General features: G+C 35.9%; 7 protein-coding genes across 9 annotated transcripts; 3 read left to right on the top strand and 4 right to left on the bottom strand.

Moving 5' to 3' along the window:
• On the top strand, positions 1–3,829 carry LOC106327673. The gene is made up of 3 exons (XM_013765893.1): positions 1–151; positions 1,684–2,181; positions 3,095–3,829. Exons 1-3 carry the CDS (start codon positions 73–75, stop codon positions 3,616–3,618), a joined length of 1,101 nt encoding a protein of 366 aa, XP_013621347.1. The 5' UTR covers positions 1–72; the 3' UTR covers positions 3,619–3,829.
• A 551-nt stretch (positions 3,830–4,380) lies between these two features.
• Positions 4,381–6,068, bottom strand: LOC106327674 (B3 domain-containing protein At5g25470-like). Its single transcript, XM_013765895.1, has 5 exons — positions 5,968–6,068; positions 5,609–5,736; positions 5,036–5,390; positions 4,845–4,954; positions 4,381–4,758 (listed from the first exon to the last, which is right to left on the bottom strand). The coding sequence occupies exons 2-5, from the start codon at positions 5,708–5,710 to the stop codon at positions 4,510–4,512; spliced, it is 816 nt and encodes a 271-aa protein (XP_013621349.1). The 5' UTR covers positions 5,711–5,736; positions 5,968–6,068; the 3' UTR covers positions 4,381–4,509.
• Positions 6,069–8,491: 2,423 nt separating this feature from the next.
• LOC106325672 (transcription initiation factor TFIID subunit 15-like) lies at positions 8,492–9,890 on the top strand. 3 transcript variants are annotated; one of them, XM_013763734.1, is made up of 4 exons: positions 8,492–8,551; positions 8,636–9,060; positions 9,285–9,403; positions 9,712–9,890. In XM_013763734.1, the coding sequence occupies exons 2-3, from the start codon at positions 8,642–8,644 to the stop codon at positions 9,373–9,375; spliced, it is 510 nt and encodes a 169-aa protein (XP_013619188.1). In that variant the 5' UTR covers positions 8,492–8,551; positions 8,636–8,641; the 3' UTR covers positions 9,376–9,403; positions 9,712–9,890. The 3 variants fall into 3 exon arrangements, with proteins under 3 accessions (XP_013619188.1, XP_013619187.1, XP_013619190.1); XM_013763733.1 differs by having other exon boundaries at positions 8,497–8,551; positions 8,639–9,060; XM_013763736.1 differs by having other exon boundaries at positions 8,522–8,551; positions 8,642–9,060.
• A 3,187-nt stretch (positions 9,891–13,077) lies between these two features.
• LOC106325124 lies at positions 13,078–14,670 on the top strand. The gene has a single exon (XM_013763149.1). It carries the CDS (start codon positions 13,412–13,414, stop codon positions 14,579–14,581), a length of 1,170 nt encoding a protein of 389 aa, XP_013618603.1. The 5' UTR covers positions 13,078–13,411; the 3' UTR covers positions 14,582–14,670.
• A 348-nt stretch (positions 14,671–15,018) lies between these two features.
• LOC106327601 (serine/threonine protein phosphatase 2A 57 kDa regulatory subunit B' iota isoform-like) lies at positions 15,019–17,614 on the bottom strand. Its single transcript, XM_013765788.1, has 2 exons — positions 16,013–17,614; positions 15,019–15,580 (listed from the first exon to the last, which is right to left on the bottom strand). Exons 1-2 carry the CDS (start codon positions 17,108–17,110, stop codon positions 15,224–15,226), a joined length of 1,455 nt encoding a protein of 484 aa, XP_013621242.1. The 5' UTR covers positions 17,111–17,614; the 3' UTR covers positions 15,019–15,223.
• A 621-nt stretch (positions 17,615–18,235) lies between these two features.
• LOC106327901 (dnaJ homolog subfamily B member 4-like) lies at positions 18,236–19,990 on the bottom strand. The gene is made up of 3 exons (XM_013766210.1): positions 19,634–19,990; positions 19,055–19,452; positions 18,236–18,858 (listed from the first exon to the last, which is right to left on the bottom strand). The coding sequence occupies exons 1-3, from the start codon at positions 19,796–19,798 to the stop codon at positions 18,420–18,422; spliced, it is 1,002 nt and encodes a 333-aa protein (XP_013621664.1). The 5' UTR covers positions 19,799–19,990; the 3' UTR covers positions 18,236–18,419.
• A 272-nt stretch (positions 19,991–20,262) lies between these two features.
• On the bottom strand, positions 20,263–21,691 carry LOC106327902 (polyadenylate-binding protein-interacting protein 6-like). The gene is made up of 3 exons (XM_013766211.1): positions 21,593–21,691; positions 20,763–21,113; positions 20,263–20,675 (listed from the first exon to the last, which is right to left on the bottom strand). The coding sequence occupies exons 2-3, from the start codon at positions 21,096–21,098 to the stop codon at positions 20,523–20,525; spliced, it is 489 nt and encodes a 162-aa protein (XP_013621665.1). The 5' UTR covers positions 21,099–21,113; positions 21,593–21,691; the 3' UTR covers positions 20,263–20,522.
• Between the last annotated feature and the right edge of the window lie 666 nt (positions 21,692–22,357).

Raw genomic sequence — 22,357 nt, 5'->3', positions numbered from 1 at the left:
CCAAGTCTCTATGTTAATCACTTAGCTTTGTACACTAAACACTTGTCTCATTCTCTCAGGCGCTCCTTTACAATGGGAGGCGTCACCGTCGTGTCTCTCTTCCTTCTTCTCATCACCACCGCCAATTCTGCCGGTGTCTCCTTCCGTGACGGTAACCTTTATTTCTACACCTATACGTACACCATTATACTAATTCATATATACTGATATAAATAAAATTAACTATAGTTAATTGTCATTATTGTCTAAGTTTTTAATCATGATTATTTTAGGATAGAGATATCTTTGATATCCAATGGGTATTAACATTAAAATTAAAGAAAACTAGAATTTAACCCGCAATATTATATTCATTTAATATACACCAGTATTGTTTTACCTGAATAATGGAAAATAAAATAACAATAATCATACTAAATATAAAAATTGTAAATTCAGTCATTTATAAATATAATAATTGTAAAATTTGCATTTGTAAATATAATTTATTTGTTTCAAATTTTCATTTTATTTCTCATTTATTGTATACTAATAAAGCAAAATCTAAAAAAACAATATGCTATTTTTTTTTTCATTTTTATGTGAGTAAAGTTTTTTTCATTTGTAAATAATTAAATCTACCATATATAAGAAAATGAACAACAATATGGATTAGTATTTTTTATATGATTGTAGTATATAGTGTTAGCACGTTAACTATTTGAAATAATCAAATAAATAAATATTTTTTAAAACATAACTTGGATTGTTTTCATTTAATTATATATATTTACAGCATTAATTTTATAAGAAATAGATTATTAAAATTGAAAATTTGGATGTAACTATGAAATTTAAAATTTTGAAATGATTACATTTAAATATGATTTTGATTTTATTATAGGATTTTAGTATGGATTTTGTATTTCAGAAGTGCACACGCTAAAATATTTATGATAAAAAGAAATTAACTAATAAAGAATAAATTATGTTTGCATTTACCAATTTCACGTACAAAAAGCCATAGCAATCATAACTTTGCTCAAATACTTTAATGAAATGGTATAATTGATGTAATAATTAAATATTAGGATTTTTGCGTTTATATTATAGATATCTTTTAGGAAATGAAAGATTGCAATCTTTTAAGTTGATGTAATAGCTAAATATTAGGGAATCTCATTTACAATTTTTATGGAAACTTATATCTATTAGTTTTTGTAAATTTATTTGTTAATTAAAAATAGAGTGGCATTCACTTGTAATTATTGAGGAATATTCAGGGCTAAATACTAATTGTACTTCAGTTTTAATAGTTTAAATTAAAAGAGAGATAAGAAAACAAATCTAAATGGATAAAATATTAGATACCATATGTTAATTGGTTCAATTTATCTAAAATAATAAATTTTAACTAAATAATTAAATTAATGTTAAAATAATGATATTTTTAGTTAAGAACCCATATTTTAGAAACTTGCCAATAAAATTGCTCTAAACGGATTAAAATTACAATTGTACTTTGGTTATGGCACAAACATACTGCGATAAAGTTTTTGGACATATCCAATCAATGAAGTTGAGTTTGGTCCATCAAGAAAGCTAATCCACGTTAATGTAGACCACTTCACGTGCCTATTTCTTTCTTTTTCTAATTAATTATTGTTTAAATTGCTATAAAAAAGGTAATATGCTAATTCACAGGGATGTTACCAAACGGTGACTTTGAGCTAGGACCAAAACCATCGGACATGAAAGGAACCGAAGTCTTGAACAGGATGGCAATCCCGAACTGGGAAATCACAGGTTTCGTCGAGTACATAAGCTCAGGACACACACAAGGAGACATGCTTCTCGTTGTCCCTGCCGGAAAATTCGCAGTCAGGCTAGGAAACGAAGCATCGATCAAGCAAAGACTCAAAGTGGTGAAAGGAATGTATTACTCGCTCACTTTCAGCGCTGCTAGGACCTGTGCTCAAGACGAACGTCTTAACATCTCTGTGGCACCTGACTCAGGGGTGATTCCAGTGCAGACAGTGTATAGTAGCAGTGGATGGGATCTATACTCTTGGGCGTTTCAGGCTGAGAGTGAGATCGCAGAGATAGTGATTCATAATCCAGGTGAAGAAGAGGATCCAGCTTGTGGACCACTCATTGATGGTATTGCCATGAAAGCTCTTTACCCTCCTCGACCAACCAACAGTAAGTACAAGTATATACTCTGTTTTGTCAGATTCTTAAATATTATATGCATGACATAAGTAGGAAACAGTTTATCAAGTTATACATGTACATAATACATTCATTTTCATTTTTATGCACATATGTAGGAGCAATATTCTAAAGATTTAACAAATTTTAAAAAATCCAATTTAAATTGCTCAAATTCATTTAAATCAGTCTATACCCATCTAAATCGATCTAAATCGATTTAATCAGTTAACATCCATTTTTTCTTCAGTTTTTCCAGTATATCTATTTTTTAATATCTCATCAAATTAATTTTTAATAAAACACAAAAACTTAATATATAATATAAGATATATAATAAATAAAGAAAAAAATGTTATTGCCCAACCTACCTACGGCGTAGTGATTTCTTGAACGGAATAGAGGAGTGAACATTATGTCATTAAATATAAATACACACAAGTATTGTCTACTCCTCTACTCTTATGTATGTGTATACAAATGAATGTATTATATACATCTTGACTTAATATCATATGTTCAGAGGTGTGGCTACAATGTATTGTAAAAGACATTTGCCTCAGGCCCTTGAATAATATTATTTTTTTTAGGGTCTCAAAATTTAAAATAATTTCTAGTATAGTTTCTTAGACCTATTTTCTATAAAAAAATTTCCACGAGAATCGATTAACTCACTTTCTGAATCCATGTATTTTTTATATGACATAATGTAACATATTTACGTAATAAATTTATTTTTGTAAGGGTTAAACTTGTGTATTTGGCGAAGATGATATATAGTATTAGAAAATTATTTTCATTATAATTGTATATAAGTTTATTTTTAAAATTTGCCATAGGCCCCTAAAACTATTCGCACCGCACTGCATATGTTATGAAACTATTGTATGTTTTGATGTGTCAGAAAACATTTTGAAAAACGGAGGATTTGAAGAAGGTCCATTAGTCCTACCAGGCTCGACCACAGGAGTTTTAATCCCACCGTTCATAGAAGACGACCACTCTCCCCTACCCGGTTGGATGGTCGAGTCTCTCAAAGCCGTCAAGTACGTAGACACAGAACACTTCTCAATCCCACAAGGTCGCCGAGCCATTGAGCTAGTAGCAGGCAAAGAGAGCGCCATCGCCCAAGTTGCTCGGACCATCATTGGGAAGACTTATGTCCTCTCATTTGCGGTAGGAGACGCTAACAATGCTTGCAAAGGCTCAATGGTGGTTGAAGCTTTTGCAGGGAGAGATACGCTTAAGGTACCTTACGAGTCACGTGGCACGGGAGGGTTTAAGCGAGCTTCAATCCGGTTTGTCGCGGTTTCGACAAGAACTAGAGTTATGTTTTACAGCACTTTCTATGCTGTGAGGAGTGATGATTTCTCGTCTCTATGTGGGCCTGTGATTGACGATGTCAAGCTTATAAGCGCTCGTAAGTAGATGAATGAAACCTTACTACATGAAGTGAAGTGTTTGGGATTTTTTTTATAATATTTTGTCTTTTGGTGTGTTTTTGATTTTATTCACAATATATGGTTGTAAAAGGAAAGGTTTAGTAGGGTTATATGTGCCTTTGCTTATATTGTATTTTCTTGTATGAGAAGGTAAAAGAAAGTCGCCATTTTCTTATGTATGTAAGCCTTTATGGAAAGTTTTTTTTTAACAAATTTACAAGAATAAAATTGTATGCATATCTGATTAATATAAAGAAAATTCAAATCATTCACTGAAATACATTTTACTTATAAGATCAATAAAACAAATACATCATCTAAATTCATACCAAGTATGGAGCATAGTCACAAGAAAGATCTTAAATTATTACAAGAAGTGAAGTGTGTGGGCTTTATTTTTATAATATTGTCTTTTTGGTGTGTTTCTTTTTTAATTTTATTCAAAAAATATGATTGTAAAAAGAGAGATTATATGAAGCATAGCCACAAGAAATATCTTAAATTAGACTAGTATCACACTGACAATTACTTAATTTTTGCAATACAAATAGTAAGTTGGTAAACAATTATAGGAAACTTAACTTATAGGAAGGAGCAGTCACAAGAAAGATCTTAAATTATTACAAGAAGTGAAGTGTGTGGGCTTTATTTTTATAATAACATTGTCTTTTTGGTGTGTTATTTAAGTTTTATTCAAAAGATACGTACGGTTGTCAAAAGAGAGATTATATGAAGCATTAGTCACAAGAAAGCTCTAAATTAGATTAGTATCACACCGACAGTTACTTAATTGTTGCAATACAAATAGTAAGTTTGGTAAACACTTATTGGGAGCTTAAGTCATAGGAAGAAGACAAGAGAGGTCTTCTTGGTCTCTTCATTCATCAACGAAGTGCACTCTAACAGCAGTAACCACACCACTTGAGCGTTCTAGCTCACAAACAACACTGTCTCCTTCTTTCTTGTTGTACTTCTTACATATAGCTGCCCAGCGATTGAAACAAGGAGCGTTGCGGTAGATCTTAATCACAGCCTCGTGTTTTTCTCCGGGAAGAAGATAATGAACGAGGGACAGATGGGGACCAAACTTCAAGCCATACCTCTGAATCACCTCTTGGTTCACATACTTATTTGCCACAGACATTAAAAAAAATAAAAGTGTTAGCTTCATAGGCAACAAACATAAACTAAAAAGGCTGATGTTATTATTACCAGAACATCGATCTTTTTGGACAGCGTCTTGACAAAGTAGGGGTTTTGGGGGTTTACGAGGTACTGCTCAGGGTTTTGGACAGGGGAAGAGCTCTGTCTCGCTCTACTTGCTGCCAAAACATAAACAAAAAGAATCAAAGTTAGAGCAGAATAGTTTTGAGTTTGAGAAAGTATGAAACTAATGGTCTTACCCGAGGCAGAGGCAGAAGAAGCAAAGGGAGCAAAGCCAGGAGGGGCAGAGGAAGGGGCTTTTGGCTTAGGGTTAAGCACTTGAGGTGCTGAGATGACTTGTTTGAAGAAGGGCAAATCTTTTTTGTAGATTCTCACTTCAGTAAACATTGTGTCCACATGAGTGAAGAGCAAGATATCGTTAGGGCATAACAAGTTGTCATCCACAAACTCGTTCCAGTCCTCTTCTTCCATGAACAGACCATTCTTGTCTCTGTGGAGCCAGACTTGCCACGAATTGCCCCAAGAAACACTGAACACCAGCCTGTGCTCAAATGCACCATGAGCGCTTCTCACGAACTCTTCAGGTATGATCCTCTACATAAAACCAAGAATAATTAAACAAAAATAAAGGCTAAAAACAGAACAAGATCTCTTCAAAGTTTCTTGAAACAGAGAAAGATCTGAGCGTTTTTCTAACAAGAAACGGACAATACTAAATAAAGTCTATTGTATATACAAACTACATGGGGACTTTTTTTTTTTTTTTTTTTTTTTTTTGTCACAAAACTACATGGGGACTAATACTAAATTACCATTGATTTAGACTTCCAGTTTTCTCCTAAAGGCAGAGACTTGCAGAAGCGAGGCTTCTTCACATTCTCTTGGAGAAAATCAAAAACGCCATTGAGCGCCATTTTCCTTCAGCTTTTTCAAACCGGATCTGTTCTGAAAACTAGGGTTAGTAAGTGAAGACCAAGATGCGTGATAGAATCAAAAGCCATTGTAAATATATGAGATAAAAAAACATAAATTAATGGTTTATTATATAGGGTAAAGAAAGCAGACAATGTGTACGGACAATTGGACAATTGGACAAAGACATGCGTAAGATGCAAGTAATTGATTAAAGGTAACGTTAACGAAGACTTATAGAGGGTAAAAATGCACGCACCGTTACAGTGGAAGAAGCTTCCTCTTCCTCTTGCTGTGTGGCTGCTGCGAGTTCTCTCTAAAGTCCGCTCAACTGCCTGAGGGTAGGGAAAGAGAGAGAGAGAGAGAGAAACGATTCAAAAGCCAATCCAACTGTCTGACACTTTGACTCGTACGGATTGTTGAATCATTCATTGTTAATGGGCCCGAGAAAGCCCATTATAAAACTGGGCGACAATAATATACAAAGGTAAGGGAACATGTTGCTAAAAAAAGGGTAAGGTAACACATTGGTCTAAATAACAAGACAGAAGCGCATGGTTATGCCATGTTGTCATGACTCTAAAAACAGACTCGAACTATAATTAGTGGCGTCTGTGTTTAGATTTTTATAATTTTGTAATAGAGGAGGGCTTAAACCAAACATTTTATTACTCTGCTTAAACTAAATAGGTTGGTGTTTAAAATTTTTTTAATTATGAATATAATTGCGGAAAATATGAAATGAAAATTATCAGTTATCATAGCACAATTTTCTTTTAATATTAAATCATGTTATATAATATCAGTAAAATAAATGTTTTGATCCAGGATTCGCTAATAACTGATTTTTAAGTGTTTATAAGATCTTAGTCAAAAAAAGTATTTATAAGATGTTCTTGTTTTCCTCCTATGATTTATTGGAGTATCCTTGGGCGCGATTGATCGTACTCATAAAATACGTACGTGTGGGGATATAACTGATGCATGGAAGCATTTCCCAAAGAGAATCGAATCTCTTTTCTTTGTGTTCGTCAGTCTTTTCTTTACCATTCCCCGAGACAATGTGGTGGGTTTACTAATTATTATGAATCTTACATATTTTCCTACATTATATAGTTCGTACTTCTTTTAATCCCCACTATTTTTTTTTCCAATTTCGAGTTAGCTTCTATGCGGACTTAATTATGGATAAGGCGTTAGCCTCGTGTACAATTGTGAACGAATCATATTGAACTTTGTGACCCGAGTAGCCAGGGTCTAGTTCTAGTTTTTATATGGGCGAAACCTTAACCTAGTGCATAAACCACTTGGACTAGAAGCTCATGTTTTTTTTTTTTTTTTTTTGCTAAACTGTAAATATCATATTAATGATTTAAGATCCTGCAAGGCTAAGAATCTGTTCCAACCCGGCAAAAAGAAATAAAAACAAGTTGGAACAAGGAGCAAAGAAACAGAGTAACAAAGTCATCTTAACCACATGGGCATTAGGGACCTGAATCCCTTACGAGCTTTCCTCGACGAAATTATGTTCCGCATCTCTCTGTCAATTGCTTGAAATACTCGAGGAGCAGGAAGCCGCATTCTGTTATGCACGACGTTGTTCCTCTGTTTCCATAATTGGAACACCACCGTTTGAGAAGCTAATTTGCGTAGTAACGTGACCTTTTGGACTAGAAGCTCATGTTGGTTTACCATTTAATATTATAGTTTTTATATGATGTCATAGTGTCACCACGAAAAAAGTGGTAAATATTTTTCACTCGTGTCTTAAAAGTTAATGACGGTAAATAAAGCCGATTTTGGTGTAGCATAAGGCGTAAGCGATAATGTCTAGGTTTATATATGAAACTGTGTCGTATAATCGACAAATTCAAATGACAGACAAAAATGGTCGAAATTCAAACATTGAAGAAGACAATATATTCGTGTTACAAAAAAAAAAAAAAAAAAAAAAAGAAGAAGACAATATATACGTTCCAATCCAATGATTCTTGTTTTCCTTTTAAAAAATAAATATATTTGATGTTGTTTTCTTGGGTTTTGGCTGAGAACGCGAACACGTTCTGATGGGCTATACACGAGTAACTCGATATTGCTAGGAAAAAAATGGAAGATAACACTTACTGAAAATACTAGAAGTAAATATTCTTTTAATGTTTAATTTCCGCGGTTTATGGAACCAATACGTTCTTGAAACTGTTGCCATGCAACTTTTGCTTTAGATTTTTCTTTTCTTCTTGAGGCATCCTTTTTACTACTGACACACGCACGAGACCTTATTATCCACCCATGGTCATGAACCTAGTTGAATTGGCGGATTTTAAGAAAGTTACGCAATTTGGATATCAACATAAGTTTCAAACATGTTTTTGATTGTTTACAACTCATACACGCAGTATATGATGCAAACTACATATATAGTCTACATATCCCCATCAATTTTAAAACAATTGGGTGTCTAAAAATGAGTATAAATATTGATGTATATGAAAATACACATCTGTCAACTATGTGAATATTGATTTTATCACTATGTAATAGCTTTTGTGAAGCACAAGCATAATAAAACGGCTGATATTGGAAGCTTTAAACTAGTATGGATAATCTTTTGTTTCTTTTGGGAAAACGTAGTTTACAGAGAAACCCAACGTTAAAGGAAATGCATTAAAGCTGAAACAAAAATAAGAAAGTTAAAACCTTTTGAAACCCTAATTTCACTTCAAAGTATGTTCCCGGTTGATAAAGAAGAACCTTTTGCTTTGCCGATGTATATATACGGGGACATATCACAACACCAAAATATCACTTCTACTCTCCTTACTGTTTTCAGCTAACATCCCCAGGTAATCATCAAATATTAGGCTACACTTGTGAATATGTATATACCTTTAATATTGTCTAATTTCTTTTTATCTATGGGGGATTAGAAGAAGATGAATAGGCCAGGAGACTGGAACTGCCTATCGTGTAGCCACCTCAACTTCCAAAGAAGGGATTCCTGCCAACGATGCAGAGAGCCCAGACCGGGAAGCATTACCGACTTAGTCAGCGGCTTTGCAAGCCGCCCGATCAGCAACGCTTTTGCTTTCAACACCGGGCCTGATGTGAGACCCGGTGATTGGTACTGCAACCTTGGAAATTGCGGGACTCACAATTTTGCAAGCAGGTCCAGCTGTTTCAAGTGTGGTGCCGCAAAAGATGAGTCTTCACGCTCGGCTGCCGCTCTAGCCACCGGGTTTATGGACTTGAGTGATGGTCCAAGACGTGGCCTTTTTGGATTTGGTAGCAGTAGTGGTGGTGGCGGAGGCATGGGCCGCTCTTCTTGGAAATCTGGAGATTGGATTTGCCCCAGGTATTGTTTTTTTTTTTTTTTTTTGTATTTGTTTGTTTCATGTGCATGGTTCATGAAAATGTACATGGGCGTCTCCACCATGTAATAATATATATACATAAATTCATGCATGCGCGCAGGCTTCGTAAGCTAAGAGGACAATTTTAGAATATTAGTATTTATATTCATTCATGTTTGTATATGTATAAGAAGATTGTAGAAGCTGATTGGTTTTGTATGTATAGGTCAGGCTGCAATGAACATAACTTCGCAAGCAGGTCAGAGTGTTTCAGGTGCAACGCCCCAAAGGAACCTGCCACCAATCCACCCTACTAGACCTAACTTTCTTCATCATCTTGATCAAGTAAATTTGGTTATTTGTTATTTCTTCAATAAATTTCATTTCTAATAATTCCAAAAGTTTACTCTCAAGCCACAACAATCTCTCATGGTTTATATGCTAGTGTGCTATATATACGTTGACAAAAGGTGGCATATATAGAAACTAACCAGACCCAATCCAGAACATATGCAAAATAAGTTATTGTTTCGTGCCCCATGTATATTGGGTCTAAATTTATTACGTGAATACAAGTTTTCATTTTAAATTTTAAAACGTGAGACCTCATGATTGAAACAGTATTTAACATATACTTTGGCTTTTTTATGCAGCCTGCACTAGAAGAGATAAAACTACTGAAGAATGGAAGCAAGATAACGACCCTGTTTGTCGTTATTTGTGTTTTTCTTTCTCGATTTGACTCGTTTCGTATTTCGTAGGACCTTTGTCTGGTTATGTTTAGACTATAAGCTAATAAGAAAAATCGGAAGTTCTTTGTTCTGACTTCTGATATCGATCTCCTACTGTGTACGTTTGTTTTAATCAATGCATCCTTATTTTTGATAAACTATTACTCTCTTATCCCGCAATGTCGATTCTCATCTAAGTTTGAAGCACTTGAGTTGTTGACCGTACAAGACGATGAGATTTGCGACAGCAAATCCAAATTGTATGCAAATCATATGATGCAATTAATCTTATATAAACTTTAGTATAGCTAGGGATAGAGATTCTTACGTCAAACCAAACAACAATTCTAGCAAGTATTTGAAATGAGTAAGAAAAAGTGTTTGAAATGAGTAAGAAAAAGTGTTTGAAATGAGTAGATGCATGCATGGACCACATCAAAATCCAATGGCTCAAAAAGAGAGTGAATAACCATGAGATTTGAAATTTTCAACGGGGGATAAACTGAAGCATATATTATTATAGGTATGATGAGTTGACCACCACATTGAAAAGAAAAATATCTTGAGTTCCTTTCTTTAAGAATATGAATAGTTACCAGAGAATAATAATTATGTTGTCACTAAATACCTGAATGACAAGCTCACCGAGTTCGTTTTGGAATTTATGTCACAAATGGATGTTTCGCGGCAGAGCATTTTTATACTGTTCCCTTACATGAAGATTTGTTTGTTACTCACCATTCATTCTAGTGAGTATAAGCGTGGGTACGTGTCTACAGACACGTTGCATTTTGCATAGGATTCTTCAGTCATTTGACCTGGTAGAGTTGTGTAGTTAAGATTATCATCAAATGGTCAAAAAAGAAGATAACCCGTCTTTAATGTCTGCTACTACAATCCATTGCCTGGCTTTTTTGTTAAAGGGTTGCACTAATTGGCTTTTACTAAAGAATCTTTCGTTTTTTCCCCACTTTTAAGTTAATTCATCATTTTATTCTTCTTTGGTTTTAGTGAAGTGAAAGTACGTCTTAGGTATGCATCATTCCCACTTTGAATTCCAAACCCATATCAATTATATTCGATTAAGATGCATTGCATTCATGTCATGCGTTGCTATTTGAACCCGTTGATTTGTAGTAAACAGCATTCTTAAGACAGGCTCGACCAAGTTCGATGTTATTATATCACCAAATGAACTTAGATAAGACATATAACATACGTATGCATTATAGACAAGAAAAAGGGTCTATTCCTTAATAGTAAATCTGTTTTATTTGTATTAATCGAATACAGTATTGCATATAACTTAGTCAAGTTGTATGAATATGACTATGCTAGCTAGTAAAAACACATTTTATTATAACTAGCATAGTCATATTATACAACTTAGCTAAGTACGTAATTTTACAATTACTCCGATATTCCTAATTAATCAGTCACTAAATTACATATTATTGTCATATTAAGTCACTGCTTTATAAGTTTTTTCGAAGAATACAGATGAAACATCTTTTTCGATTTGGAAGAGTCAGACTAGATGTGTGCATATATGTTTTCACATAGCTTTAATCATAGTTTCAGTTTCATAATCCATGTTAACTAAACATAAATTAGGGGAGTAACTAACTTACATACATAAACTAAGCACTTAGTGTTTCGTTTTTCTCGATAACCATTCTAAGTAAAAGTGTAAATCAGTTGTTATATACTCTCTGTTTCATAATAAGTGTCATTCTATCTTTTTTTTGTTACATAAAAAAATTCACTTTACAATTACAATGCAAATTATACTTAATTTCAGCTGAAAATTAATTGCAAACTGCATTGGTTTTATAAATAATTTTACTTATCTCAAATACTATTGGTCGGAAAGATTTAATTAATACTTCATCCGTTCTCCAAAGTAAGATGTTTTAGATTTTTTACTTGTTTCACAAATATAGATTTTCTATATGTTTAAGGTACTTTTTATGCTTTTAAGAAACATTAAATGAAAATATTTGAATTGATTAAATTTCATTGGTGAAAAGTTATTGAAAAGTGTATAATAAAGTAAACGAAAAAATAAATTATAAACATTTATTGAATTCTTAATAAGCGTGAACACTTTAGAAAATCTTACTTTCGGGAACAGAGATAGTAACAATTTACATATATTTCCGCTACTTTATTAGTCTGTGTGAATAGTGTCAAAATGATATTTATTGAGAAACGGAAGAAGTAAACAAGAATTCATACTGTTAAAGTCAATTTTTGTAGCAAAAAGCAACATCAAAGAAGACCTTTTATCCATTTTACAAATACCCTTGAAAACAATAATAAAAACAATTTATCATTACAAAACAGTTAAAGAAAAACATTAATAGATTGGTAAATTTTTAGAAAATTGCAGCAACTTTAAGAAAAAGTTTTTAAAACATAAAAGAAAGCATAAAATTTTTCTTTAACCCACATAAAAGAAAGCATATTCATCTTTATAAGCCCTTCTTTCTTCGCTTCTCTTTCTTTTGTTTTTTGTCACATTCTTCCTAATGATTTATATATATCTTTATGCAAAGTATGCAGTTGTCATGGAAGGACCATGCATTCTCAATAATTTGGATGAAAACGCTTTTTCCTTTTAAAGGCCGTATGTAATATGTATGGTATAATTGATTATCAAAAAAAATAATATGTATGGTATAATTCTACTAAAAACAATAGAGGCATCCGCACGAGTCAAGAGGAATCGGACTCAGAAATCGTAAATCTTCATATAAAAAGACATAAACATGATCAAATACTATATCTCCTTTTTGATAAAAGATATCAATACTATATATTCTTCACAACATTCAGAAATTTCATTTAATAAACTGAAAATCCGTTGGAGGGGGAAGATAGACTCACAGAGTAATGCTTAGGAGACAACAGAGAGGCTTAACAGTTAACTGGATATTTCAAAATTCTGATTTTCGTGGGAAAGTTAAGAATGTTACGAGCAAAAGTAAAGATAATTAAAAGACCATTTCCCTGGTTTAAGAATTACAAAATTAGAAACTGTAATACCTTGGTTTTTGGAAAGCATGGTGGTGCAATTGGACAAAAAAAAATGATTTAATTACATATACAGTATTACTAACAAACATATATATGAAAATTCTACAATTTTTATGAGGAAACTTTACAGTTTCTTGGTTAATAAAAAAAACATATTAGAAACGTTTTAGTACGTAAAACAAAAAGAAAAATATACCGTAATAATACTAGCTCTTGGGCCTTTTTAAATTATTATTTCTTCGGCCCATTAATGATCCAAACCCAAAACCTGCTCTCTTCGCTTTCCAACTTCTCATCTCCTCTCTCACAGACATTGCCATATCTACTCATCTGAAGCTTCTCTTCTCTTCTCCCAAATCGCTTCACTTCTCTTTCACGCTACAGATGCTCTTGCACTACAACTTTAATGTCTAGTTAGAAAATCCTACATGTTGATGAGTCTCTTAGATTTTTCCCGTCTTCAAGAGTTGCACACAAACTGTTCGTAGAAATTCCCAAGAGAGAGACAGAGAGAGAGAGAGTTTGACATTTCTTGTCTGATTTATTCACTTAATGTCTGAATATTAGCTCGTAGCTGTTTCAAATGTTGGGTACCGTAAGGGCTAACCCAAGTCGCTTCCTCCGTTCAATCCATGTTGATTCCTACAAAGAATCATTACCATTTGAATGGTACTCAAAGAAACTCCCACTTCTAACCAAACTCACCCGTTCACTAAAAGACTTTGATTTAGTAGACGGGAAGCTCGAAGACATCAACGGCGTCATCATCTACGATGATCACATCAAACAGAAGATGCAAGCCTTCAAATCTCTAGCTAGAATCTTCGTTGGGTCACCTTCACTTCAGCAGAAGCTCAAAGAACACGGACGCTTCAACACCGAAACCGAAAGAGAGCCATTGTTGGTGAACTCATTAACCAAAGTTTGCAACTTTCTTGACATCACGGCCCAACAGAGGAAGCTAGTGAGGTCCACGGTGTGTTCACAGGTGACCCAGTACCGTATCTGGAGAGGTGCGCTCGAAGATATACTGAATGGTCTCCAAGAAGAAGTTGAACATAGCGAGACAACAAGGCAAGGGACGAAGTTAGGACAGCAAGTGATCTTGTCTTGCCTCAAGTTCTTGTCTGAATCATCGGTTTCGTTCGAAGACGAGAGCTCGACTTCATGGATGCGTCCCGTGCCAGGTAGATACGCGAAGGCAAACGCTTCTGCGAAGTGGGAAGATGTTCTCGACATGGTGAACGATCTGAGAAGGTACCTCGAAGAGCATGACTTTTACCATATGGAGAAGCTTTTGTCGATGAAAGAAGGGCTTCTACAGATCAAAGACGTGTTTCTGGACAACACTATTGGGTTCAGAGAGGTTAGGCATCAAGAGCACCTTGTCTACAGAAAGCTTTCGAAGATGTTGGGGAGTCCTTCTCCGTGTTTGTTCACTCTCCTCGTGTATTTTCTCTACGGACGTGTGCGTGACATTGAAGTTGATCTCTGTGGAGGGTTTCACAAGGAGGAGAAGAGTGGGGTTTTTAGCTTAAGCATGGGGAGGGTATTGACCTCAGGGGATGAGAAGATGTTGGGGAGAGGGATCAAGCAGTTGGATAGAGCCTTGGGGCTATTTGAATTTGTGTGGGAAACGGCTGGGATGAAGGAGAGTCTTGACCTGCAAGGGCATTTGTGGTGCCTTGGAGGTGAAGAAAAGACCATAACATATCGTGGGAAAACGTTCTTCCTACATGACCTTAATCTATGAAGTTTTGTGAAGAAGAGACTAAAAACTATGTTTTTGTTTCTTTAGCAAATAGAATTGGTGGTTTTTATTAAAAAATGTTCAGTTTTCGATTTGGTAAGTGGTTGTTACTTTGGTTTTCTTTGAAAAAAAAAATTACGACCAAATTATGCCAAAATTTGAACCGAATTGGCCACATTTCAAACCGTAATAATTGAACTAATTGAATTTAACCAAACTTATCTGAAATTTTAACAAAATTAAATCAAAATATAACCAAAATAAAAAAAAAAATAATTTTTTTGAAAATCGAATACCGAACCAAACTTTATTTGGTAAGATTTATGTTAGAACCAAACCGAATTATCCGAACCCGAGTGCATGCCTACAATGAAGACAATAACTATGTTCTTGTTTCTGTAGCAAGACTCTATGTACCTCATATACACACACATAACACATTGTTGAAAATGGCTTCTTATATAAACTTAATTGAATACAAAGAGTTTCATATAGAAATCTGCAGCATGGTTTCAAGGCTTCCTCACTTTTAAAGCAAGAGATTAAGCATAAAACCCACATAAGCTAACAACATCAAAACTATATAACATTACAAAGATCAAATCCAGACCATAGCTTAACCAACAGCCATTCCATCATCTTCATTTAGCAGGCAATAGAGGTTGCTAAAGGAGTTACCAGAACAGCTGTCTTTCCAGTTACAGGCTTCATACTTGCCACCTTCTCTAGCCTCGCCCATGTTTCTTTCCTCTTCTCCTCCGCAGAGCATTGCTCTGCTTCGTCCTCCTGAAACCGCGCGTGGCAAGACATGAACAAAGCCTCGTCCATCTCACAGAACATTTTCCTCACGTTTAGAGTTAAGTTCAGCACAGATTGGTTCCAGTGGCTCTCAGCATTCTTCTCCAAGGCAGTGAACATGATTGGCAAGATGGCTTGCCTGTTCTGTGCAATCAAATTCACAATCTGATCGTTGTTCCACAAGAACAAAGCTCTCTCAGAAACCTTAACCACAAGAAAAACAAAAACGGTTCAAGTTTCAAAATTGAGACCAAGGCCATCTAAGTGGAGCGGTATCTAAAAATAAAATAAATTTTCAAAAATATATACATAAATTATGTTCTAAAACTTCAAAAATTTTAATCAAAAAAAGCTAAATTTAGAGTTTATAATTTCAAAAAAAAACGTCTGTTAACTTTTAAAACTTAGTTAATTATACCGTTAATATTTTTTTAAATTATGGTTTAAAACTTCAAAAATTTTGATCAAAAAGCTAAATTTAGAGCTTATAATTTCCAAAAAAACGTCTATTAACTTTTTAAACTTAGTAGTTAAATATACCATTAATATTTTTTTTAAACAAGGTCTAAAATATAATTTTAGACGGCCCTGATTGAGATCTAACAATATCTCTTAAAAAGAAAGCAAGAAACCTACCTGAAAGTGACAACTGTTAACACAACAAGCAATCCTCAAGAACAAAGGAACCATCACCTTCTGAAACTCCACCAAACTCATCACCTCCACAATCTCCTCAACCTCCCCAAGAAACATAACCTCCTTCTGACTATTCGTCACAGGCCAAAACTTCAACAAACCTTTGATCACAACGCTCCCAAGCTTCGGCTCCTTATCTATAAACTGAGTCACACAATAAGACAGCTGGTGGAAATACCCCCCAACGGATTTGGCCTTGTGCAACGGAATCAACACCCTCCACAGGAAGATCTTATGCTCCTCTTTGAGAGGCAAAGCGAAACCGCTCACAATGCTCCCGAAAATCTCGAGAAGCTCGGCGATTCCTCCCCCGCCGCGCTTCTCGGCCTCGAAGACGAAGCTGTAGAAGATGTTGCTCATTGCTTTGCGGATAAAAGGTCTGTGAACCATGAACTTCCCGTAGACGCGGTGGAGTATCGTCTTTAAACACTCTCGTTCTCTCGGATCCTCGGAGTCGAGCAACTCGAGGAGCCTTAATATAAACCCGTGGTGTAGATACTTTTTAGCTACCTTAGCGTCGAGGCACGGAGACGTGATGAACTTAAGGAGCAGATCGTAAACGATCTGCAGGTGAGGCCAAGCAGGTTCGAACGTGGGATCGTTATCGTCACTATCGTTTCTCTCTCGGTAACTCGGAGGGAAGACTCTGAAGAGGTTAACGGCGGACATCTTGCACATAGCGAGGATCGCCGGCTCGGTGAATCTAACGGAGGAGGAGGAGGAGGATACGAAGTCGAGGAGCTCGAGGAGAGTCTGTCTTTTCACGTCTTTCTCGATTGAGTTCTTGGTTTGGTCGGAGAAGTCGAAGGTTACGCAGCAGAGGCTGAGTTTGGAGACGAAGAGGTTTAGCTTCTCGGAGGTCGGGACGTCTTTGAAGGGGACCAAAGGCTCGATTCCGGCGACGACGCTGGAGGGGAAGACGGCGGAGGACATGCGTTTGACGGAGTTGGATCTGACAACGCTGGATCCGGATGGATCCGAGGTGGAGTCGGGTTTTGAGGACTTCCGAGGAAGCTTACTGAGGAACTGCTTGAACATAGTGATGGAAATCGAAAGAGAGAGAGAGAGAGAGAGATCAAGATGTTGTGTTAGGACAGAACATTCTTCACCCCCGACAGAACCACAGATCCGGAACAAAAGGTTGACACTTTTGGTGATTTGGAAACCCTAATGATTACTTGCTTTCTCTTCAAATCTTCATCTCATGATTCCAGTAACCACGAACATTCCTAGAGTCTAGAGAGAGAGAGAGTAGAGACTCTTAAGATTGATTAAACAAAAGAGGAAAGTTTTCTGAAATCTAGAGAGGAAATTTGAAAAAAGCAAATCTGGGAGGTGAAAGGAAACAGTGGTTTCGATTTTTTTTTTTTAAAAAAACGAGAGAGAATAATTAAAACAAGAGTTTGGATCGAGAAGGAGAAGGAACAGTGTGTTGATTGATTGTTTTTTTTACTTTCTCGATTGCTGAGAGAAATGATGGTATTTTCTGGGCAATTTAGTTTTTTGATTTTATCGAAGAAAACAGCGGTTTTGTTTTCTGGTAATAATATTAATTAACAGCTCGCATGCAATTATAGCGTCCGTCTGATAAGACACTGACACGTGATTACAACCGTTGGATTCATTAATGAGGTATCCTAAGTAAATGCCAAGGCCCGGTTATTATCAAAGCTCGTATTCAGTTTGGGCCTTGTTTATTTGTATTAGGCCGTTTTATTTAACCTACGTGTGCCGTGGAATCCACGTTAACCACTAGTATGTTTCTCCTCTGTTTAACAGTTGAAAGATAACACAAAACTCTATCCATCTGTTGCCATGAAGATTTTGAAGTGAATGTTGCATACAGTTGTGGTGTATCATGTCCATTAATATGGGAGCAGAGTATCTCTCTACCTATATGGAGGAAACTCCTATTCACCTTATGCCATTTTCAGACATAAAAGAAGATGAGTCCATGGCTTCCATGTGTGGCAAGTGGCAACATGAACTTATCGAATGTGGAAACATATGTCTCTACTTATGTCATTCACATTTGAGCCAGAGGATATCTCTTTGTTCCTTTCTCTAATATTATAGTATGTTTTTGTTAGGTTTATTGACTTCTATTTACTGTAGCATGCTAATAGAATTGTAAACCTTTGAGTAACGGAATATTTAAGAACAAGAGTTTAAAGTTTAATAGTATGCAACAAACACAATCAAAGATTTGTACAGACTGTTTTTAAGACACATCAAGAACATGCTACAAAGTCTTTACAGAGAGAACTAATGAACAACAAAAAAAACAAAGGAAGGTACCATCACCATGACTGCAAGAGCACTGAGAGGGATTCCAAATCTCAACTCTTCAACCCACTAAGACCCTTTTGAGCGCAGACTTCTGGTCCGTTGACAACCTTGTCGGAAACTGAACATCAAACTTGATCTTTAAATCACCTCTGTTTCCTTTTTCTTTAGCTATCGGCATCCCTTCTCCAGGAACCACAAGCTCATACCCTGGACTGACTATCTCCGTGACACCAACAGGTAGATTCCTCCCATCAAGCGTCTTGATACTCACAGTTGTTCCTCCTATAGCTTCCGCAAGCGTCACTTTCGCGCTTGTGATGAGATCATTCCCATCTCTCTTGAACAAATCATGCGGCTTCTCGTCTATCACAAACACCAAATCAGCTGGTAACTGATTCACTTGCTCGTTTCCTTTGTCTGGAAACTTGACCTTGGTCCCTTTCTTCCATCCAGGTTTCACAACAATCGTTAGAACCTCTGTCTCTTGCGCCTGTCTCCTGTTTCACCATCCAAACAACACATGAGACCGGTCCTATAGACACAGTCCAGTAAAACAAATTTTAAAAATTAATTTATATAGATATAGACTCAAATTATTTTAAATAAAATTCTTATTATCTATAACCTCCAAACTCTCAGAGCCTGTCCTCAAAATCTTACGGGTGAATACGATAGAATGGATACATAGTTTACCCGTTAGCGTCAACAATGGTTCTAGAGATCTTCATTTTCCTTGTCGATCCAGTGTACAACTCTTCAAGGCTACAAGGCAACTTGCTCTCAACGGGTGGAGGTTTCTTAGGTACAGTGCCGTCGCTGTAAGTTCTGAACATGTTCTCACTACCATTGTTTCCGCCGAACATTCCTCCTCCGTCTGATTGGAATCTTGTTGACCTTCCAGGACCACCACCAGCTGATCCAAAACCAAATGGACTGCTTCCAAAGAACTCTGCGAATATGTCTTCTGCATCTCTAGGGTTGAAACCGCCTGCTCTTCCGTTGTTTCCTGTGCTCCCGGGAGGCGGCATACCGCTCAACCCTTCTTCACCGTATTGATCATATACTGCTCGCTTCTGCGGATCACTCAGAACCTGAAATGTTTTCCCACACTCAGAAAATAGGCTTTGAGGAGGTACATTTTGCTTGTGTCCCAAGAAACTCATTATTAGTCAAAGGAATGGATCTCAGCAAGACATATACACACACAGTTTTGGATATTTTTGGGATCTAAGGGAATCAAGATTAGGAACAAGATTATAAGAGAGAAGTTACCTCATAAGCCTCGGAGATCTGTTTGAATTTGGCTTCAGCTTCGGTTTTGGTGGTAGGGTTTTTATCAGGATGCCATTTCATAGCCAATTTTCGGTAAGATTTCTTGAGATCATCCTCCGTTGCATTCTTGTCAACCTTCAATATGGTGTAATAATCCAAACCCATCTTTTTTATTATTATTATTTTGAATTTCTTCTTCCTCGAAAACTAAAAACCAGAAGAAAAGAATCAGATCTCCAGCATCACCAAATGAATGATGAAAAAGGAGAAAAAGAAAGAAGAAGAAACCAAATCGAGCAAGTATATGGAGGTATTTTTAGATGATTCTAATAATAATACTTAGAGAGAGAGAAGAGGGCCGCAAATGTAGCTGCACGTTTATTCATTTAATTGTTACAGACCCACAAACAATGTTGAGATTCCATCTTTTAACAACTTAATAAAATCTTGAATTAATGGGAGAAAAAAATACTATACAACATTAAACATTGTCAAGATATAGTTAATGGATGTAAACATTAGAAATATACCAAAGAACAAAATCAATTCCATAAGTCATACATGTGGTGAAGAGAAGATGCAAAAATACTGAGCAGCGCAATGAGCAAAAGAAGAGAAAAGACTCAAAATGGCCAAAATAGCATCATCAGTGGCTAATGATTCATAGCTTTGTCCACCATAAGAACAATCCCAATTCTCAACACTCACACTTGATATTTTCAAAAATCTATACATTGTACTCTCTCTTTTTCTCCAATGTAACAAAGCAGCGGGGAAGGAAAACATAGTAAAGAGATCTCCCAAGATAACCCATCAACCTCATATCATCATCATCATCCATTGCAAGAATGTTTTTTTCTTAATCCTCACATTTTAAAGACTCATCAAATCAGGAGGAGGGAGCGTTTGGGGTACGGGAGGATGTTGATGTACTTGCATTCGTCTGCTTTGGAGCTGATGAAGTAGAAGGCTCGATGGTTTCAGGTACATCGCCAATGTCCAGTGTGTCTGGGAGGTACTCCTCGGCTTCATTACTGAAAATCTGCAGAAATTGGAACATCAATTGTAACAAAGCTTAAGCTTTACAATCTACACTAGTGTAATCAAATCTACTAGTGAGATGAATCACCTCGAGCTGAGTCAGCATTTCGATAGTTGCATCCAGATCACCATTGTTGGCCAAGTACACATCACTGATAGACTCATATGACAAGTCAGAGAACGTGGCTAAAAGAAACTCAATGTCCACGTCCATCTCCAAATCTTCCTCACTCATCTTCTTCTCAGAGGATGTAGCCGTCTTTGGCATGTACATTTGATAACTTCCCTTTCCTTGAACTCCATAACCATCAGCTGCATAGGGATGTGTGACAGCAGCAGCAGGCTTTGCAGAATCACCGTCTCTTTTGGAGATTGGTACGTAAGCTGCTGCGTTTGGATTCAATCCTGATCCTCCTGGCTTCATTGCTAACTCAAAATACTAATCAAGAAGATCACAATTCACAAGAGATCAATATTGATATCATAAAGAGATGATCGTTACAGATATAATAAGATCAGCTTCTCTTGTTAACGCCCTTAGGTATCAATCAATCAATCAATCAAAATCAATGTAGGCCAAGATCACAAGGCATCGTTACAGATTAGTAAGATCAGCTTTCTCTTGTTAACGCACGCCTTAGGTATGGATCAACACTAATCTACGCCGAGAACCTACTATTCTCTAGCCTCTGGCATCATGGATCGATCAAACGCGATCAGTTATATCATCACATCAACAAAGATCGCACAAATCAAGGCACTACATACACAGAAACTGAAACGTTCTTCGTTCGCAAAAGTATGATCTAAGGAAACTGATTCAAATCTAAGAGAACACGAACATGCGCCACCGCTGCGATCGCGTCGAGAATCGTAGTCAACGGAGAAGCAGAAACGATGGAGAGAAAACGAGCTTACCAGAAACGAAAGAGGAGATCAGAAGCGTTGGAGAAGAGAGACGATCGTAACTGTCAATAATGGACTTATCTTATGTATTTATATGGTAAGCGGAGGAATCGCAAAGAACGAGCGTTTACTTGAAGGTCGCATCACGGTAGGGCCTTGTTTGGAAACGTCATTATCTTATCCTTGACCCGGTTATTAGTGTGGTGACGTGGCCGGCCACTCATAAATGGCTGACTGGGCGTATCTCTGTCAGAACAAAAAGGGCAGGGAATTTGAACATCTCTCTCCGGTTCCCCCTAAACCAATCTCAAATCCACCGGTCCATGAGATCGACTGAGTTAAACCATTTATCCAAATAAATAAATTTTACTCAAAAACATCATTTGTACCATTTTACATAGCAGTGGGCACAATTTTTCATTACCCGTCCATCCTTGCTATCTGATCTCTACTTCATCCATAAAATCGGATATTTAGTTTGAACAAGTCAAGTGTAACAAAAAAACCAATCTATATATATAAAGTTGGCTTTTTCTCTTCTTATGACATGTGGAAAGGGGGTTTGTTGACATGTGTCCTCATGTTTTTTTTGTATTTAAATTCTTCTTCATTTAAATTATTGCAATTTTCTCCATCAATTTCTAATTGTGTATTATCTAATTCTTCTCACACTTATTGGTCTCTAAAATTCAAGAAATAAAAAAAATAATATAAATATATTTTAAATATTTAATTTATTCACACCTAAAAATAGCAAGACTTTTCATCATTTTATTA

The sequence above is a fragment of the Brassica oleracea genome, chromosome C2, assembly GCF_000695525.1.
Source record: "Brassica oleracea var. oleracea cultivar TO1000 chromosome C2, BOL, whole genome shotgun sequence".
Classification (NCBI taxonomy): Eukaryota; Viridiplantae; Streptophyta; class Magnoliopsida; order Brassicales; family Brassicaceae; genus Brassica; species Brassica oleracea.
Note: the sequence above shows the minus strand (reverse complement) of the source record. Positions and strands in the feature narration are given on the sequence as shown.

What these genes read in the sequence shown, in the direction of transcription:
- LOC106325124 (XM_013763149.1), top strand. Translation starts at nt 13,412, where the DNA reads ATGTTGGGTACCGTAAGGGCTAACCCAAGTCGCTTCCTCCGTTCAATC.
- LOC106327601 (XM_013765788.1), bottom strand. Translation starts at nt 17,110, where the DNA reads ATGTTCAAGCAGTTCCTCAGTAAGCTTCCTCGGAAGTCCTCAAAACCC. An exon ending in TTAACAGTTGTCACTTTCAG is followed by an intron (nt 15,581 to 16,012) that starts GTAGGTTTCTTG and finishes CTTGTGGTTAAG; the next exon opens with GTTTCTGAGAGAGCTTTGTT.
- LOC106327901 (XM_013766210.1), bottom strand. Translation starts at nt 19,798, where the DNA reads ATGGGTTTGGATTATTACACCATATTGAAGGTTGACAAGAATGCAACG. An exon ending in AGATCTCCGAGGCTTATGAG is followed by an intron (nt 19,453 to 19,633) that starts GTAACTTCTCTC and finishes AAAACATTTCAG; the next exon opens with GTTCTGAGTGATCCGCAGAA. An exon ending in ACCATTGTTGACGCTAACGG is followed by an intron (nt 18,859 to 19,054) that starts GTAAACTATGTA and finishes ATGGTGAAACAG; the next exon opens with GAGACAGGCGCAAGAGACAG.
- LOC106325672 (XM_013763734.1), top strand. Translation starts at nt 8,642, where the DNA reads ATGAATAGGCCAGGAGACTGGAACTGCCTATCGTGTAGCCACCTCAAC. An exon ending in GGAGATTGGATTTGCCCCAG is followed by an intron (nt 9,061 to 9,284) that starts GTATTGTTTTTT and finishes TTGTATGTATAG; the next exon opens with GTCAGGCTGCAATGAACATA.
- LOC106327902 (XM_013766211.1), bottom strand. Translation starts at nt 21,098, where the DNA reads ATGAAGCCAGGAGGATCAGGATTGAATCCAAACGCAGCAGCTTACGTA. An exon ending in AAATGCTGACTCAGCTCGAG is followed by an intron (nt 20,676 to 20,762) that starts GTGATTCATCTC and finishes CAATTTCTGCAG; the next exon opens with ATTTTCAGTAATGAAGCCGA.
- LOC106327674 (XM_013765895.1), bottom strand. Translation starts at nt 5,710, where the DNA reads ATGGCGCTCAATGGCGTTTTTGATTTTCTCCAAGAGAATGTGAAGAAG. An exon ending in ACTGGAAGTCTAAATCAATG is followed by an intron (nt 5,391 to 5,608) that starts GTAATTTAGTAT and finishes GGTTTTATGTAG; the next exon opens with AGGATCATACCTGAAGAGTT. An exon ending in CCAAAAAGATCGATGTTCTG is followed by an intron (nt 4,759 to 4,844) that starts GTAATAATAACA and finishes GTGGCAAATAAG; the next exon opens with TATGTGAACCAAGAGGTGAT.
- LOC106327673 (XM_013765893.1), top strand. Translation starts at nt 73, where the DNA reads ATGGGAGGCGTCACCGTCGTGTCTCTCTTCCTTCTTCTCATCACCACC. An exon ending in CGGTGTCTCCTTCCGTGACG is followed by an intron (nt 152 to 1,683) that starts GTAACCTTTATT and finishes GCTAATTCACAG; the next exon opens with GGATGTTACCAAACGGTGAC. An exon ending in CCCTCCTCGACCAACCAACA is followed by an intron (nt 2,182 to 3,094) that starts GTAAGTACAAGT and finishes TTGATGTGTCAG; the next exon opens with AAAACATTTTGAAAAACGGA.